The 20,112-nt window shown below is 36.3% G+C and overlaps 1 protein-coding gene across 2 annotated transcripts in view; it reads right to left on the bottom strand.

Annotated features, from left to right (window-relative positions):
- Window positions 1–20,112, bottom strand: part of DACH2 (dachshund family transcription factor 2) — a 307,986-nt gene that overhangs the window by 59,657 nt on the left and 228,217 nt on the right. For both annotated transcript variants that reach the window (XM_074915380.1, XM_074915379.1), the window contains exons 4-5: window positions 13,230–13,385; window positions 10,151–10,323 (exon numbers count right to left, since the gene is read on the bottom strand). In XM_074915380.1, the coding sequence (XP_074771481.1) occupies window positions 10,151–10,323; window positions 13,230–13,385 (329 nt within the window). The remainder of the gene's footprint in view (window positions 1–10,150; window positions 10,324–13,229; window positions 13,386–20,112) is intronic.

Consider the following 20,112-nt stretch of genomic DNA (forward strand, 5'->3'; position numbering starts at 1 on the left):
AAGAATATTCTGTTACCCATTAAAACCATCTCTCTAAACCACACTCATCTTCATATTTACAGACACATTTGAGAATGATGCAAAGGGAATGTGAGACTGGATTCTCCTAGTAGCAGGGAGTGGCATTTGACTATTCCAATCACACCAGCTGAAAACGTAGCACTGAATGTGTTTTTAATAGGATAGTTATTGTACATTAAATAACAACCAAGCCTCCAAATCATGTAACAGATGTGTATCTATTACATAGCTGTTAATTCTCAATGGATCTGTTTTCACTAATTATCTGTTATTTAATGAACATACAATAACTAATAAATCTTAAAGGGGGACTTTTAATTGCAGTATTTTTGAATGCTAATTAAAAATGTTTATCGAGTTTTAACAAATATGACTCTATTCTGTTGAGTCACAAGTTCTTAAACTTTTGAAAACGATGGTTTTAAACAAATTTTCAAATTCTGGAGGAAGAAAATCAAAGTCACTGATCTTAAAGTCTCCTGTGTCATCTTCTTCTTGGCCTCCAAAACAGAGGTTTTAGAGGTTGCTGAGATGAGCAGAAGAGTAAAAGAGAGTCATGACTTACTCTGTGGATAGGTTGCTTATTAGGTTACTTTTAAAAGTCACATTCTGACCCCACGAAGTAGTCTCCTAAATAAATGATGAATCATCTACATGTAGTCCTGAGCTTATAAATACTATGTGTCTTTTACCTTTGTGTAAATAATAGCTTCCAATAGGTTACTCCTAAAAGGCTACAACTCCGACTGTACCTCTATTTGCCTGGATTTCAGTTTTAACAGCCCTCTTTGGCACTATTTCCTCTCCTTTTATCACAAAGAGTACTCAATTTACAATTAAGATACCATTTTGAAATTATTACTTGCGCAGAAGAGTACATAGTTTAAGTAAATTTCATTGTCTATTGCAACCATGAAAATGAATAGCCAAGGAGAGGACATGCCAACTGTTCTGCAAAAAAAAACTATGAACAAATATGACTATGAATTAACACTTAGATATCACACAAACAGCCATATATGTCATCTTAAATGGGAGTTATCTGAGTAATTCAAAAGCTGATGATTTGGAAAAGCAAAGTATTCAAGCTCCTTCTGGTAACTGCATTTCCCATTGTCTCTTGCTATAAAATAATCTGCTTCAAGTAATTTGCCTTCAAACTCAGGGTCTTGGTTTGAAATGTTCAGGCAGAAATAAAAGTGTCAAATAATGTCATTCTTAATCACGCAGTAAATCACTTTCTAAGAGAATTAGTTGATTATGTCATCTAATGTCTTACTAGTTACAAAAATTTACATATACAGGGATTCACTTTTCCCTACAAGCAACAAAGGAGCTGAAATTTTCTCCGTATCATATGCACTACAAATGAGAATAGAGTATCATCATGTAAGATTGCGTATGGATCGAGAAATGGTCTATTTCTAAATATTTGTGTGGAAATGTAATGCTGAATTTCCCTTACTATAATGAATAACACTATGAACAGACTTTTTTTTTTTTTTTTGCAAGTAAACAGATCCATTTTTCAGTCCTGTAATCAGTATGCATCTATTTAGCTACTTAACAGCAATGTGCTCTGGTTCATTAGGTAGCTACTGTTGTGTCTCAGCCTAGTTAAAATTTCACAGCAAGTTAATCTATTTTATTACAAATGAGAACACAAGTGATAATGTCCTCACCATTTTCCAAACACAGGGTTAACAGTATTTGTAACAAATCAATGAGGGCATTTAAATAGGAAAATTGCAAATCTAAAAACTTAACATTTTTTTAACACGTTGATGACTTCATTTTATTTGTCATCTATGTATTTTACAACCTTGTTACTTTTCATATATTATTTTTTTTTTCCCCTTGAAAATAGCTCAGTTCCCAGCAGCACACTGCTGTGCAGCCTGGTTCTACAGTAGGTGCGCTCACAGTAAGAGAGAAGCATTTCTAAATAAAGTAATATTTTTTCCATTTGTATTTCTTCCTACATTATAAATTTGCAAGATTCGTATTCCAGGTTATAATGTAATGAATTATATATGTAAAATTTACAGATTGTGAGAATTTTATGAAAAATGAAAACATTTCTCAAGATCTCACCTATTTATCTAACTATAGCACCTACTTTATCTTATCTTTTCTCTTCCCTTTACAGAGCTGAAACATAAATTCTCAAAAAAGACTTTTGCAGTATTTAATCCTTTTGAAGGGTAATATATTTCTGTCTCACTAAAGATCAGTGTCTTGCTTTGGCTCAGAAAATGTAGCTACAAAGCTTGACATTGTTAATTTTAGTTGTGATTTAGGTTAACGGCACTGAAGTCATCAACTCATCCAATTTCCAGATACATCCTTGATTTCACCTCAATATCCCTTTTCTATCCCCTGTGAGGTAGTATTGCACACAAATAATATGAAACACTACATAACAGTTGCATCCACACTAGTTTTATTTGAAATATATATGATCAGCTTACCTATTCTTGACATAATCATCTTGACCTTAATTCCTTACCTTTGATTTTTTTATGGTATTGATCTTCATTTTGTGTCAAGAGTTTAGAGAAATGATGTTGCTGGATTTTCCTTTATTTTTCTTTATTCGTAGTTCTAATCTCACTGTAATTACTCTTCCAAATGTTAATCTATTAATGAGTTCCTAGAGGATTTAATGGCATTTCACTGCTGACAAGCAGGTTTTGGAAGTTTGTCTGAGTCCTGGATATTTTATTCAGACATTTATCTTGATATTTCATGTTTAATTGAGGTGCTGCTTCTGTACTCTACAGGGCTCTGCAGTGGCAGGAGAGCTGGAATTCACCAGGCCATGCTAATGAAACAGAGAGGAAGGAATAATGGGGTTTCTACTGTCTTTAGGTCTAGACTAGATTTTTCAACTATTGTAAGAAGGACTCAGAGCAGATGACCATGTTGGAACATCGGTGTCCATGGCTCTGGCAGAATAAACTTTCCAACATTAATTTGCACACTAGCTCCCCACTGGAATGTTTATTGTGCCACACCTCGATCTCCTGTTGCTAACCAAACCACCACTTGGATTCTCAAAATGGACTACTTGGTTAAAGTAGTTAAAACCATCTAGGAACCCGAGTCTCGTTTCTCTGGAGGGGTCTGTGAAGCCAGGAGCAGCCAGCCTGTAGACCGGCTGCAGACCTCCTCACCTCTTCTCCAGAACTGCCACACAGATTCATGCCTGTGATATCACTGTTCCTATCTCCCTGGCTGAATTCCATCCTCAGTAAGACGGCAGAATAAGAAAAGTTAACACAATTTCAGTTAGCAAAGACTTGAACTGCTAAATTTTGTTGTTGTTGGTGGTTTTTTTTTTTAGTTAATACTAAGACACACATTTCTTTCCAATTGACCTTAGCTGAAACTAAGACTATTTGAATTCTAATAACAAGTACATTTTTAATAGTGTTCTAAAGTTTACCGTCCTTAACTAATGCATTATTGAGAAAAGCAACACATAATTGATATTCAGGCTTTCCAAAGAAAAAGAATAATCCTGACACAGTAAGCAGGAGCTATGCTAAATCTGCAATGATGCTGAGCAGTGGCCAACAAGAAATACCACGGTTAGAGTTACTCTTTCCGGGCAAGAGATGGTTAGGTTTATTTTTGTGGTTAGATTTATCTTTTGAATCATTTAATCTGGAAACGGGCACACACAAAGAGTATGGATGACTTGTTGGTCTTCTGAGCTACTTATAGTATCTCCAAATGCTGTAAGAACTGGAGATGAACAAGGTAAACAGCTGGTCTAAAAACTAAGATAGGATCTGTATGTCTGAAAGCCAGCTGGATCTCATTCATCTTTTACAGTGTATCAGGAAGTCATTCACTTAAAAATATGTACTTTGCCGTTTAAAATGCAAGTTTTTTCACTGTGTACATATAGTTGTTTCAGTTGTAGTAAACTGGCAATTATTTTCCCACCAAATTTAAGAAATCACACAAACTCTTCTACATTTACTATTTTTTAATACCAGATGTTCACTTGCTAATTCCATTACCTTGTGACTACTTCCTATCAATTCATTAACTGCCAGCTGCTCAGCCAAACAGAAAACCGCAGCTAATCAGATGGTATTGGTAAACAGCCAAACAAGAGCTTCCTTCTTCACCATTTCTTAAATTAGCAGTCACTGCGAAGGCTACGGCAACCTTCATTCGTATATTAAGATTTTACCTTTACATTTTACTTTGATTCTGAAAGTATAATATTGACTAGAATCGGAAAGGATCTTGCAGTAAAAGCTTTCTACCTGTAACCCTCCTATGAATTGTTTCACCTGGTGCTGCTACGGAATGAAAGGAAGGCACTCCCAGGACTAATGATGATAATGCTATATCTAATCTACTTTATAGCTATATTAGTTATTAAGTACAAATGCAAATGACTAAGCCAATACTAAAAAGATCTGAGCCAGAACTAAAAGCTAGTATGTGCTTGGCCTAACAATATTCCCTTGCAAACTTTGCAAAAAAGATTTACTTGCTTCTTACTGTATTTTTTCCCACTTGCAAGTTTAAAATCAGTATTCATTGCTTATTCTTTAACCTAGCAACTAGGTGTCTCGGTGTTAACAAGCCAGGTATTCTTGTTGGGAGAGGGATATGCCTCCCTTCAAAGGAAGAGAGATGAGAGAGATTTAATGCAATTTGTAGGGACCTGAACATCTCCCAACATAGTAGTTTCTCTGGATCAGTGAATAAAAAGGTACAAAACTGCACACTCACTTCTCCTTTGCTACAGATACAGCCACAAAAACTAGCCTTGTAAAAAGTAAACTTCAACTACTGTCTCACGTGTCACTCCCCTAACATATTCTAGTACCCATTTCAGCAGTAAGCTGCCAGCAACAAACACATGCTATGAAACAGAACAGAATAAATCTAATAATGAGAAAAAATAACATAAATTTTATGGAAGTTTTATTTTATAAATCTTGTAATATTCTGAAAACAATTCGAAAATGAATGCGCAGAAAGATATGAAATTAAATGTTATAAATTCTGTTATGAGAAGTGGTTTTATACTGCAAAAAATTGTTTCAGAGCATTCTGAGATGGCCACATTTTTCTGGCTGTCAGGTAAATATTATGAATATGAGTTGTACAGCACACAGAAAATAGCACCTCTCAGCAATAATTACACAGCCCATCTGTATTCTCTTTAGGGAATTTAAAATCATGTCATATACATCCTTTAGAAATGCTTTAACAATCCCACAAAATTAGGAGAAGAACAGAACACAAAGAAAAGGAGACTCAAAAATCTGTACATGTCTAGATCACACTGTACAAATAAGGCTTTGTACTGTCTATCAGTAGACCAAAACATTCAGACAGAAATTGTGTAGAGTTGATGTGAAGTCCAAGATTTCAGTTTCCCTACCAAAACAAAAAATTGCATTTCACCTAAAATGTCCTTTTTTTTTTTTTTTTTCTCCTTCTTCTTCTATGGGCAGGGGTGAAGTGGGGGTGGGAGGGGAAGTGCTAGGTTTTTGTTTGTTTCTAAAGTACATTGGGGCAAAATACTGAAAGAAGTATGATTTCAAATACAAAAATAAAAATGCTTTATTTTGAGGGTTTTTTTTGAAACAAAGCATTTCTATTACATTTTAACTTATTTTCTCTGGGTTTTCCAACTGTGTTCAAAAAAATGTGTTATTTATTGCTAATTGGGACCTTGATAATAGCAGAAAGAGTAAGAGAAAAAAGATTAAGAGAAAAATAGGAAAACAGCAAGCATGAGGGAATGATGATAGAAGAAAAATGGACAGCAGGAAACCAATTTGCAGAAATACTCCTACTCAGGAGAATCACATCTCTCAGCGGCTCAGAAGAGGTTTTTAGAGAGCCAGAAGGGAGAGAGAACGACAAGAAGGAGAAGAAATGGAGGAGGAAGGGTGAGGTATGAGCAAGAGGAGCAAGGGAAGTGCAAAATATATGGGGGTGAATAGAACAAGAAGCAAGGAAAAACTGGGAGAAAAGGGTAAAAAAGCCTCTCAAACCTCTGCGATAAAATTTTGCCTCATTACTCTCAGTATTGTTTTGATATCTAACATAAAAGCGAGAAGCTTAAGGCCTCTGGTTTGGATTCAGTTCCCACAATTTCAAGCCCACTCAAACCACAGTATCTCCCACCAACCTGTTCCAAAGGATGTCTGGGAAAGCGGCCTTTCAGTGAATATAGGACTGGCACCACAAACCTGGCTCTTGCCAGCACTCTTTATACTTCCCTAACCCCAAACCTCCCCCCTACCCTCTCCCTGCCTTTTGTCTGAAATCATGTCAGCTAATGTTTTTCAGTCACCTAAGCCCCTTCAGGCTTAACCTGTATAAATCGAGCCTTTAGGCTTAAGGACACAACCTTAACACTCCTGATGCCTTACTGTACACAGCTTCAGGATCCGCAGCGTGAGGCCTCATCCTGCTCTAGACGTGGCCCGTTATATGGGTACGTCTGAATCTGAGGTTCAGAAGTGTTGTCAGCAAACACAAGAGTTATTCCCATTTTTGCTGTGACACCTCTTCATGTATTTGCCGTCCACATTGTGCCATGAGGTCTCAACTCCCTTGGACCACATTAAATTTAAAGGATCTGTGACAATTTAGGTATGCTTTCAGCATTCTATTCAATTTGTGTTCCCAGCATACATCTTAGAAGTTCCTTTTTGATAAACTGTATAATATGCTGTGGATTAATAGTCATATTAATTAGTTACATAATTAATCATATTCATTATAGGTCCACTGTAAAAGAAAAATCATAAAGTTATGTAGTTATTGCTCTCTGGAATTGAGTTGCTCTACAAATTTCAGTGAAAAAACCCCTTTCTCTTTCGTATAAAGGGCCCAGGCAAACTTCATTTCTGAAGACCCAAAAATATTGTCACTGAGTAGATTTTTCTGAGTTTTGGGAACAAAATTACTGAATGACAGTAAAGTGATACATTTATTCACTACTGTTTCTAGCCTCAACCATGATTCAATTGTACTTCAGCTAAGTTCCACCCCAGGCTGGTTCTCAAGACCAGGCTGGCAAAGCATGTTACACCTAGGCCAGTATCTGGATTGCAGAGTTATATACAACTGAAAAAGAGCTCTGGAAAAAAACAAAACAAAACAAAAAAACCCAACCAAAACAGTAGAGCAAGAGGGAGAAGAGACACGGTGGTGAAGTCAGTGTTGCTGCCAAATTTTGTTTTTTGGCATATGACACCCTCAAATACACAGATTCTTCAGAACCATTTGAGTGAAGTTTCAAACAAAGCAAGCTCGCTCAGATGTGCAATAAATCCCTGAAAGATTGGATTTATTACAGGGGCACTATCAGAACCGTAGCTACAGCACTGCTAGTGGGTGCTGCTATAATCACATCAGATCATGTTATAGATGGCTAAGAAGGTTTTGTGAGCCTGGCCATTGTGCCTGCCTAATTTATAGTGTTCCTGTCAGGAAGAAATCAAGTTTCATAGTTATGACATTTCTTTCTGGAGCACTAAATGTTAACTTTGCTGATCATGCATATCTTGGTAGAACAGCTTATTTCTAAATGGCAAACGTGATATAAAAAGCATAATGACTTCATTCAAAACCTTTATAACGCAGCTGATTCTCACACCTATAGAAAACAGGCCAAGTGGTATTTTAGTCATCAGAATATGGAAATAGATACGCACTCAATATATTCGATTCATTTCTCCCATTTTAACTAACAACATGATGCTGGAATTGCAGTCTATGTAAAACTAGTCATTTTTTGTACTTATTAAATGTACTTAAATAATGTAATATAGTAAAATACTGCTGACAGATAACAACAGCAGCAATATCTTTTACATATTGTGTTTTGTACAAGGATTTCATCTTAATTAGTTGTCATCCAGAGCTAGATGATTGTATGTAAGAGAAGGAAAGGACAAAAAGAGCCTCACAGTGTCTGTAATAAAATTCATCTACAGTTTCAGCACTCAGAACAAATGAGAGAAAGATGCAGCATTACTTGACAGGTGAGAGTAAGACAGCAATGGATGCACCCTTTACCTCTGCCACATTAGCTACCGGTGTATCTTCCTCTACATCATGTAGAGGAAATAATTCCCACTAGAGTGCTGGTGAGACCTAATGTTGCTGTGGAGATATTGGGTATCCTCTAGTGCAGGTGTTGGGGAAAAAATAGCTGTAAATGAGTAATTAACATCAGCAAGGGCCTGCTAAAGAGCATCCTTAAACCTAACTGCTTGCAAAACCTGCAGTTTATATTACAAAGAACTAGCATTGTTTACAAATCCATACTTAATCTTCATTTTGACATACAGATTGCATTTCAAATATAATCAAATCTTATGCAGTCTACTTGCTTCTACAAATATTCTGCTGCCGTATTTAAGTTATGGTTTTCTCAAGAGGTCTCTGAACAGCTAAAGAAAAGGTTACTGAGTGAAACGAATGGAACTTCAATTCATTTCTAACAATTCAGTGACTCACATTAACTAATGGACAGTTGCACATCAGAGATATCATGGCTCCCCCGCCCAATCAACAACTGTGACAATACAATGATGATAAGAAGTTGGTTTTATAGATCTTATTCCTAAATAGTCTCTACCTGGGGAATGCCCTCCTTGAATTTTACCAGCCTCCCAGAATCCAAGAAAACAAAATGTAAACAAAGTTAAAGTATTAAAAACAAAATCAAAGTATTAAAAACAAAATTTGCCCTAACTTGGAAGTGGACTCACAGCGAAGAAAACCAACCTGAGGCAATTTTGGAGATGCTCAGGGCCAAGACAGAGATCCGAAGAAAAACAAAGACCTCCAGAACCTCAGCAACAGAGATATAATATTTTATGCTACTGTAATGTGACAAAAGAGATCTGTTTTCTTCTTTGAAAGCATGTTGATATCAGTGGATGCAAGTATGAAGAATAAATATGTGGCTTTGTACTCCTAGTTTCTTTTCCCGCTTGATGTAGAAAAAAAATTTCCTGCAGTGGCAAGCTGTGACAACAGAAAGTACACCACAACCCCACCACAACCCCAACAGATTTATTCTTACAACTGACCTGTAATATTGGCAACAGTAACTTTCTCAATGATAAAATAACCATATTTTATAATTAGGATGCTTTACAATAAAGATACGAGACATTAAGTTCAGCAAATCAGTGAAAGTTATTAGAATAAAGCAACTCAGAACTGTGTGATTCCAGTATGATGGAGATATCTGAGTGTAAAAGAGCATAAATATAAAAAGATATGTACTTGCCAGAACAGATAGCTCTACAGACTCATATATTTAAAAACAAAGAAAATGGGACTAATAACTACCTTTGATAGCTGACAAAATTTTGTCAAGAAGAAACGTGTATGTACATGTAAATACACACAAAAGTTACACTGATAAAACCTTTTTACTCAAAAAAAAAAGAAGAGGACTCTGTGTTTTAGAGAATCCCATAGCACCAATGCCTCACGTGCACTGATCCTATACCCTTCTACTTTGGAAATTTCTTGTCTCAACATACATTTTTTTAGTGTGTGTCAGGACTTCAGCTCTCAACACAGGCATGAAATTTTCTCAGCAACCTGCTTGGAATAGCCTATCAGAAGCCTTTCAAAAGTATAAATATGTTTTATCCAGACAGAAGGAAATCAAGGTGTGGTACCAAAGACTATACTCACTAAGGTACTTCTGATGATTTTCTCTTCTATTAACCTGTTCTGGAATTGTACCACACTAGAGTTCCTTTATGTTCTATAGGATTTTCTTTTAAGTATAACATTAAGTCTGATTTTAAACATTTTAGAATAGCTTTTGAGCTTTAACAGATGCAACTTATTCCCTCAGCTTCTAGTGAGTGTTAGTATCTGTTTTTAATTACATTACAGATTTGTAGTTAGAGCAGAGCACGTTAACTTCTTGACTGTACTCACGGGCGTTTCCTCAGACTGAAGCACTATCAGGAACAGCAGACCAGGTGTGCTATAGGCAGTATAAGCTCATTACCTCTTAGTTATCCTCCTTAAGAAAGTCACTGTAAATGTTTTTGTCAGCCACAAAAAGCCTTTTTTTTCCCTGAGTCTCGCAGACGATTCTTACCTTTATAACAGAGGCCCCTGCCCTGGAAAGAGGGCTGTGCATTTGGGCTGCTGCAGCCATGTTAGCTATCGTATTGAGGTGGTTCATCTGATTCATTGCCATTGCAACCGAAGCGGGAGGTAGGCTGACGGGAAGCAGAGGGTGGGGCATCATCATAAACGGCAGGTCTATCCCTAAAAGAGAGCATGGGCAGGTTATGGGTGTCAGTCACTCATTTTATAACCCAACACCTTAATTTTTAGAGTCTGTCTTCTGATGGAACATTGACTAGTCAAATGCAGTATTATTATGTGTTAATAATTTTGATGTTACATAGGAAATAACTGTCTTTGTATTCCAGAAAAGGCTGTACGGTTTCTATTGGGGGAAAAAAAACCCATACAGCTGTAAAGTAGCACAAAATTAGCAAAATGAATGTAAGTGTATAAATTCAGTAATTTCTTTATTAGAGTAATAAAGAAAAAACCCACAAAACATGCAGATATTTGCATGTTTTTCCAATATATCAGACAGATATTTATCTGACCATATACTCCTACCATGTCCTCTTGCTATCATTACCTCACATATACAGTAAGCTGAGACTAGGTTTTTGTATTAGGACTATTTCTTGAACACAGGAAGCTGTGGGTTGGACTACAGACACTACCAAACTACCGTACAGACAGCCTGTGAACTGGAACATCTGATGAGAGGTTAAAATTGTTGCCAGAGGTTTTAATTTCCAAAAAGTCACTTTAAATTGTCTTCTGCTATGGATACGAAACAGTTTAAAAAAAGTATGAAATTCATTTGAACTGACTTGCAGATCTTGACATTGCCAAAAAGGTGGTATTACTGCTGGCAAGAATTGGATTCTTATGTTTCATCAAAATCTGTTTCATCATGTGCATTACTTATTGTATTTAGCAATGACTACAATGGAAAGCAAGACCAAGACATAAACTCACTGAAAAAAATTTTTTGGGTTATTTTGCATTTAAGAATTCTTTAGAGAGACTACTTGAAGATAGCTACCCTTGGGCATCCAAATTTATTTTTCAAAAAAAAAAAAATAGGACTCATTCTGTCAGACAAAATGTCTTATGATTTTTCTAAATAAATTTAGATTAGAAATTCTCATTAAAAAAATTCAAGTACAAGTAGTAAATAACAATCATATAGCCAGTCATAACCATATGCTATTCACAATAATTATTTCTAAAAGTTTTTTAACTTTTGGCTCTATCTTAACTAATTTAAATGAGAAGGCCACTCACCATTCTGATGTATGACAGAATCCACAATAAAAAAACCACCATTGCCTGATCTATCTTAACTACTTTAAATGAGAAGGCCACTCACCATTCTGACGTATGACAGAATCCACAATAAAAAATACCATTGACTGATATAGCTTATGTTATTCCAGTACAATTTGACTACAGCAATATGAAAACACCACTGCACCCACCAGGAAAGGCAGAATTGTATGTATTCTGAGCTCCCACACTATTTCTGTTCAGCTCGAGTATGTCATGATCAACAACTGTGATGTCTTATGATTCACTATCTATTTTATATGATGATCCATGACAATATTAATTATGATAGATACTAAGCAAAGCCCACATATATCTCCCTTCACTTTAAACCATACTGACAATCCCCTTCAGTGCTTACATCCATAAGCCTTTGTTCCCCTGCATATCTCCCTTAACAGCCCAATAATCTTTCTTCATACTCTATAGAGTTCCAAAACTCCCAGACACCATCTGGCCACATTGAGTTGTATGTCTACTTAAAGTCCAATTGACATGCAAACTAAATGCAAACTACAAACAGAATTTAACAGCACATCACCAGTTTTAAGACACAATCCGTCAAACATTTCAGAGGACTATGATGAAAATATATCCTACACTTGCAAATCATTGGACATAATGTCTGACATTCAATAAACCCTTTAATAGCCTATAGACATTTGCCTACTACAAAATCTACTGTAAAATAATCTTTAAAGTTTTCTTTAACAGCAAAGAACACAATATCCATATATATAAAATATATACAGGTATTGAATTATGCAAGGATAGAAAATGAAAGGATAAACTACAGTAAATTTGAGTCCTATGACCTGGAGATTCTGAACTACTGACAACTCAAGATGCTCAGGTCCACACCTTCCAATGAACAAAGCAGACCCATACTGTAGGAGACATTTCAAGAGCTTTGATTTGTTCAAGTCTGGAGCCCTACATAGGTAGCAAGGAACTATCTGCTCTTAAAATTGACTAAGTAGCCAGAAATGTCATTCATCTAGCTAACACCAAAAATCAACTTTCAAAACTTTAAGAATGAAGAGCTTAAACAAATGACAGGAGTTCAGAAATAGTGAGATTTTCATTCTTCATCATCATCTGTTTGAATTAACTTCACTCCTCACTTATCTTTACAGTATTAATCTTTCCTGGAATAACTTTGCACCCTCTTCAGGTGCAAAAGAGAAGAGGAACTGCTGGCTTCCCACCTGTTCCCTTCTCAAGGGAAGGAAAAGAAATGGGGTGGAAGGGAGCTTTCAGTTCCAAATTCAAACTTTATCTGTGTCATTTTATTCCAGCTGCTTTGGGTAGCTGGGTTCAACGGATGACCTTGCCCACATCTGGCAGGTACAAGGCAGAACAATGCAGAGGGACTGCTTCTGCTTGCTCTTAGCTAGACATTTTGCATTTACTGCCTGTTCTCATATTTTTATTTGGTTGTCAGCATTTTCACCTGGAGGAGAATTTTCTCATATAGCTAACATTTTAAGCGACTTTATGGTAATTTTTCCTTTCAGTCCAGCCATGGAAATGTCAGTTAAGGACTGACAGTCCCTAACCCAGCAGTGGGTGGCTATTCAGAGAGGGCGGCTGTATCCCAGCAGGTGGCTTGGACATGATGCACAAGCACAGCAGGCAGTAGAAGCACTGACCCTCCTGTCCCTTGAGTGTCTCCCATCCACCTCCTGCACCTCCAGGGGGGTGGGAAGGATTGCAAGTCCAGCCCCCAAGCAGGGCTCCATGTACTTCTTTTTCCCCCTTAAGAGCACAGTACGTACTGTTGGTGAGCAGGTGATTCTGCTGGAGAGGACTGAGTGGGTGCGCACTTCCGAGGCTCGACTGCCCTGACAGTGTGGGATGACCGATGCTGTGCTGTGATCCTGTTGTAATGGGAGACTGAAGCTTGTCTTTATCCCAGGAGGATTCACTCCCACCTGCAAAACAGGGTCAAACAAAGCATAGATAGCATATACTTTTCTTTAAAAGACATTTTGCTCGGTTAGCAATGAGCTAATATTCATCATATCTAAGCACTTAGCACAACCACAGCATCCGAAAACAACACCTGAATTTTTTAAAAATAAATTAGTAAGTATGCATCAGGAAAAAAATATGATTAGAAACTTTCAGCATCACCTACTTTCATAACAGTAGTTTCTAGAAACAGGAAAAGCTAAATATTTAGGGATAAAATCATCCAAGTAAACATCAGTCACAAGAAAGTAAGGCAAAAAGGGAGCATCTGAGACACTGAATCACAATCTCCCGCTACCGCACGGAACTAGGCCACCCAGTCCCTGCCAGAGACTAGTCAGTGTCTGCTCTCAGACTCATCAGGTCTCTTGCTGTTCTTAATCTTCTGGAGAGTTGCTCTGCTATTCACTCCCTCCAACGCCTGCTAGCGTTCTAGCTTAAATTCATCCCTGAACAGGTGACAACAATTTATCTTGCTGCTATGTTATCTTTGAGCTTAAACAGCCTTCTCTCTACTGCTGGGTTTGATCCTGGGGGTGTCCCAAGTGAAACCATTTCGCTAGGTTAAACAAGCCAGGCTTTAAGTTAGGCTTGGAAATCATCAGTATTGAGGAATTTCAATTTAAAAAGTCCAGATACTTACTATGTACAGTAACTACTGTCTACAACAAAAGCACAGTAGAGCAAGCTGAGCATTCCTGGGTTTGGTCTAGAATATGTTTGGTCTTCTGAGAGCGTGTTCTGCAGCAATTTTACAGATTGTAGTTTTCTTCTGTATTACACTTATACATGTGAATAACAACAAGTTCCTTTTACAGAGCCGTTAAGTAGACCGTGTTAGTGAATTCTAAAATACATCTGGTCCCCAAACCAAACCACCTTAAAAAAGTCAGATTGAACATTTCTAGGGTAAAAAGGTATTTTAAGTACATGCCCTTTTCAGGTACGCCCCACATTTTTAATTACACTATAGATTGTTATGAAAATGTCTAACTGCAGTATTGACTTTGTTTGGAATTTATGAACAAGAATTTCAATTACAATAAGTAAATAGATTACTGTGATGCAGCAGATAAAGGCAGCAAGCAAAAAAACCCATTTTAATTGAATATGAAAGTAACAGAAAAATTCCGTTCTTTATGACAACACTTAGCTAATAAACATGATTAATACCACTAAATGAAAAAGTTTGAAAGATCAACGATTGAGAAAAAAGGAAATCACTCCATCATTTTAGCACTATGTCCAAGTATGAATTACCCTCCTATAAAACATTTGTAATTTGTAAAATGGTGAGTAATACATTGACAAAGAAAGATACACTAAATTATGCCATGTGATATAATATAACGTGGCATAGTACAGTAATTAGAAGAACTACTACAGTTAAGGCTGTGTCAGCATCTTTGTTATTTAATATACTGTATATCAGCTCTTTCAAATAACATTTGACTGATAGTTCATTCTGACTATTGTGAAACAAGTGGTATTATTTGGTAAAGTATTTTTAAATTATACATTTAACTTGAGAAAAAGATTTTCTGAGGGAATACTTAGCACTTGATTTTACCAACTGAGTTTTGTTTTTCTCTATACGCTTTTTCAGTAAATTTAAGCTTAACATTTAGACGTTGTTCTTCCTCAAAAAACATGAGATGTACCTTATAATGAATTTTTTGCTTAGAAATAGATTTTATAAATGTCATTTCATGTATCAGGACAGCGGCTGTGAAAACTGCACAAAACAGTTTGTCAAAGATTTTTGAATAGAAAGAGAAAACTGCATTCTTCATCTAAAAGTCGACCTCACCCCATTTGTTTTTCTCCAGTACTTTGAACCCCAGGCCCAGATGGTCTAAGCTCTCAGCTCATTTACTTGTTTCTGGAAGTTCTTGTCTTTCCAAAGCCTCATGCATCTACCCACCATACTTCTGTGGCCCTGAAGCTGTGGTATCAGAGTGCCCTACCAGCTTTCTGTGCCCAGCTTTACAACTGTTACACGTTCCATAGAAAGTACAATTATTCCTGGTTTACAGATGGAGAATTGCACTGCACAGAAAAGTGACTTGCTTAAGGAAATCAGGAAACCTGCAATGGAAGAGGAAACTGAATTTAAATTATGTCGTACAGTCCAAATCACTGGACCAGTTTTCCTTGCAGATGGGGACAGTAATAACTTTTTTCCCTGCAAATTCCACTTGTAAATCTGCTCCAGTATTCAGTGCCAGAAACACAGGAATAAATTGCAATACACTTATCTCTATAGACCATTCCTGTATTCTTATGTTCCCTATCACTTCTCCTTACAGAAAGGAAAAAAAATTACTGCTGAGTCTATGATGTATAATAAAAGTGTATGTTAAATGAAATGTATCCTGTAGTCTGCAGTATACCCCATAGATAACGGCTTCATCACTTAATCTGGGCTGCATATACTATGTGGTAGGAAGTCTCCTAAAAAAGAAAATGATAATTAGAACTTCTTACCTAGAAGTGTTCGATTGTGACATGTTTTATAAGGGCAGTACAGTTACCTCCAACTTACAAGTGAGTAAGTTGAGGTGTAGATTTATGAAACAACTTCCTCCATGTTACCTGGTAAACTAATGGTGAGACTGGAAGAGAATCAGGTCTCACGGGTCCTACTCCTGTGCTCTACACTACAGACACTTACAATTCATCCCACCCACAGTCCCTTTGCACAGCTAAAAAATTAATAGTTTTAAAAGAAAGCTTGCATCCTTCCCTGCAGTATCTATTTCCACACTATAAGAAAAATTTACATATAAATTAATAGTAAGCCAGAAATAGATTCGCATTATAAACCAAACATGTGAAATGTAAACCTGTAGTAATATACTCAGTACTTTTACTATCACGCAATTTTAAAAAAAAGTGTTCATTTTGGAGCATACACATTTTCTTATTTAGTAAGTCTGTCAGCATATTATATCATCAAGTACATATTTGACATATGTATCAATGAATATTTTAAAATTCTTTGTTACTGTAACAATTAGAAGTGAATACATCTAGAAAAAGTAAATCCTCCTTGATACTTCAAATTTAGGTATAGCTACAATTTTTCAGATTTCTGTTCATTTTATTTTTTTGTCCAAATAGGTGCCATCAATACAGCAAAGATGCCATGTTTTGATTCTAAATCCTGCTTTGGTATGATGAGCTTATAGGTGAAACTAAAAGTGAAACTTCCTGCTATGAATTATGCAAATAAATAAATTTATGGGAGCTGAATATTTCTCTCATATTCAAAAAGTTTGGTCTTTGAAGAAATTTGTATTAGGAAAAAATAATTTATTTGTCCACACTATGATAATGAAGGCTCTCACACTTTTCAATATAGAAGGAGTCTAAAATTAAACAATGATCCATACTACTGTATATAGAGAAATGGACTTCAATTTCTTTTAGATATCTATGAAACAAAAGGGGAAAAATATATAAAATGCAAATATACAACACTATAGAAAATGAAACAACAAAAGACAGCAATGGAACTTACTTTAACTCTTGTATATGCAGGGAAATATAGCTTCTTATTTATTTTAAATGAGAAAGAATATTTCATGTTAAAGTATTACTAACTTGATTCATAAGTGTCATAGGAATATTATTAGAGCACTCCGAAGTCTGTTGATTTGTCAAAATGCCAATACATCGTTTATACACTTTACAAAAAGCTTTACATTTAACAACTATTACCCACTACCCATATGACCTTCTCTCCAACAGATAAAACTAAAGGACAAAAAGGTAATTTTTCCTTATCTTGTTTGCATTCTAGTCGATCTTGTCCCAGAACAGATTGTACTCAGCATTAAAAAAGGGCAAGAGAGACAAGAACCTCCATCTTCCAGAGCTCCTGACGCTTGTCAGAAGCGAGCACCGAGACTGCTGTCTCCTTAATGTAGCCAGGCCAAAGTGGGAAGAAAAAGGCAGAGATACCAGCTGGTCAGCCATCCAGAAAGACTGCAGAATGCTCTGGCTGCCCAGCAGAAACAGCTTAAAAAAAAAATCTGACCTGCTTGAACCATCCAGTTCAGGCCACACAGCAATGTGTGACGCACAGTTCTGCTTTCAGATTTGCAGCTAAATGCACAATATGGATGGGAAAAAAAGGCCTGATTGTCTGCACTGTGCACAGTCACCCACACAGAAATGCAGTGCATCTTTCAAAGGGCACAAATAAAGACAGACACTACGTGGATTTGGTAAGAGAAGGAGTTACTTACGATATATTTAATAATTAAAGTCTGGTATTTACTGGTCTTAACAGGTTATTTGAGAGAACTTATTTATCAGTGCATGTTCAACTAAGGAAACGCAAAACTAATGTAACAAACCCCAGCCCATTCATTTCTAAATTAGAATGCGGCGAGAGGTAAGCATTCCCTTAATGCCATTTTACAGCCCAGTGGCCAAATTCTGTATCTCTCTGTTCCCAAGTCCCTGTGAACAGCGTATTCAGATGAGTTTGGATGCACAGGGACTTAAATCCCAGGTAACGCAACCAGACAGGGCAAAGCAGCCTCAGAGACCCACCGCGAGCTTATTTACCATCACACACCTGTCTGTAAGCAAAATGCCTCTGCTTAAGTTTCACTTTGTTTAGTTGAAGGAAATGCAAGGGATACACTCAACTTTATTCTTCTGAAAATGCTGCTACTCGCCCTTCTTTGATTTTAGTGATTTTATACGATAAGTCTTAAAGCTACGTGTTTTCTAGCAATAAACCTCTCTGTGCATTTGTGTTCTCCAAAACAAAATCCAAAAAACTTTTTTTGGTGAAGATATATTTGTGACGATTAAATTAGTGTCTTGTTTTTAGGTATTGAAAGATCTCCAGAAAGTAATCAAAGTTCAATTTTGTGACAGTTTCTTTTCATTTGGTTTCAAATTCATTTTATCAGCCTTAACACTGTCTGGTCTAGCTAAATGAAATCCACTCTGTCAGAGGTACCTTTGAATTGAACAACCACACTGTTTCAATCTATGCCTGTCGTTCTATTTTTTGTTGTGATACATTTCTGAAAAATTGAACTCAAATTGTTAAAAGCAATACTACCTTCACTGTCCAATTTTATTTTAAAATTATTTTTAAACACATTCTTCATGCTGTTGGGCATATTAAGCATAAGATCAGCTGCAAATAAAAAGGTATTCAGTGCATTGATAATTTCTAAGTATTTATTATCTTGAACTTCTTTTAGAAGTGTCCAGCACCCACACAGGGCCTTTGAAATTTTTTGTCTTATCTAGAACCCCAGTATTCCTAAAGAAACATGGGCCTATTCGCCAGCATTTTCAGGTGTCCCAGACTATTTGCTTTATCCTAATCTCACCTCAATACTGGGAAAAACAGTTGCTTTTTTGGCCTACACAGAATATCCTCTGCTGAAAACACTTCAGCCTACAACTTCCTGTCAAGTCTTTTCACGGTATCAGCATCTGAATGTCCCAGGAAGAGAAGAGTAGGTAGAAAATTTTTGTCATATTTGATAGACCGAGAATCTCACTACAGTAAGGATAGGAAGATACCATCCAGGTTATATTCTTGGTACACTGACACGTTCCTGTCAGAAAAAACATAAAACTGTTCTGGGTCAGGATTATGACCCATTTAACGCCAAATTCTGTCCCTCATATTGGCAGTAAATCATGTTATTTATGGAGGTGACAAGCATGGACACTTTCTGTGGTCCCTTATTACCCCCAAATAAACTTTCTTTAAAATGGGAATGAGGTTTTTTTAATCAGCCACCAAAAACATAACATCCATCTGAAAATCTAAATGAAGATTTGCAATGCATTTAAAGATTTAATGCATTGATTTGTTTAGCTGTGTGTATTCAGCTATATCAACTTCTGGATTGTGCCCCACAAGAAAGCCATAAAAGTGTGTAGAGTAAGATATTAAAACTCAAGAAATCCAGTGATGGCTTTACTGGGCTACTTCCAAAAACTTATCAAGTGGTTCAGCAGATGTAATTACTGCTTAGCCCTGCCAAAGCTTTGAAATGTGCCCATTAATTCAGCAATTCCCAATCTGTCCATCAGTCAGTCATACTTAAAAAATATGTCTGTCACAACTTAGGTGGAGTAATCTGTTGATAATTATACAATAAGAAGGCATCTGAAATCTGAATATAAATTCTAAACTTTTTGAAAAGTCTTAATGACAGCAAAATCAAAGTTTATTTCATAGCAACAGGATACTGAAGATAACTGGGAATATGTCAAAATATTTGATGCCAATTTAATTAAGAACAATTAATTCCAGGAAGATACTTTTTTGTAAGATAAAAGCAGAGATGTAATATTTATTTAGGAACTTAGCCATCCCTCCCAAACCATCAATTCGTTCCCTTTAAAATGAACAGAGAAAATGAATGAATGGTAAATGCAATGGTGTTTTAAATATCCCAAATTATGATTGATGATTATAGTGCCAAAGCACAATACCAGGAAAGTCTTCTTATTGTCAGTTACCTTGGAAAGTAAGACTGTCCTACAATAGCATTTCCAGGCAAAACAAGATCTCACAATTCAAATCAGTTGCTCAGCGTCAAACACTTGTAACAGTGTAAAACCTGTTCTCTCTAACAGACTGGGTCATTCATCCCTTCAAACTACAGACACACAAATGCTGATAGCTACTAAAATACA

Source organism: Athene noctua, chromosome 11 (genome assembly GCF_965140245.1).
Source record: "Athene noctua chromosome 11, bAthNoc1.hap1.1, whole genome shotgun sequence".
NCBI lineage: Eukaryota > Metazoa > Chordata > Aves > Strigiformes > Strigidae > Athene > Athene noctua.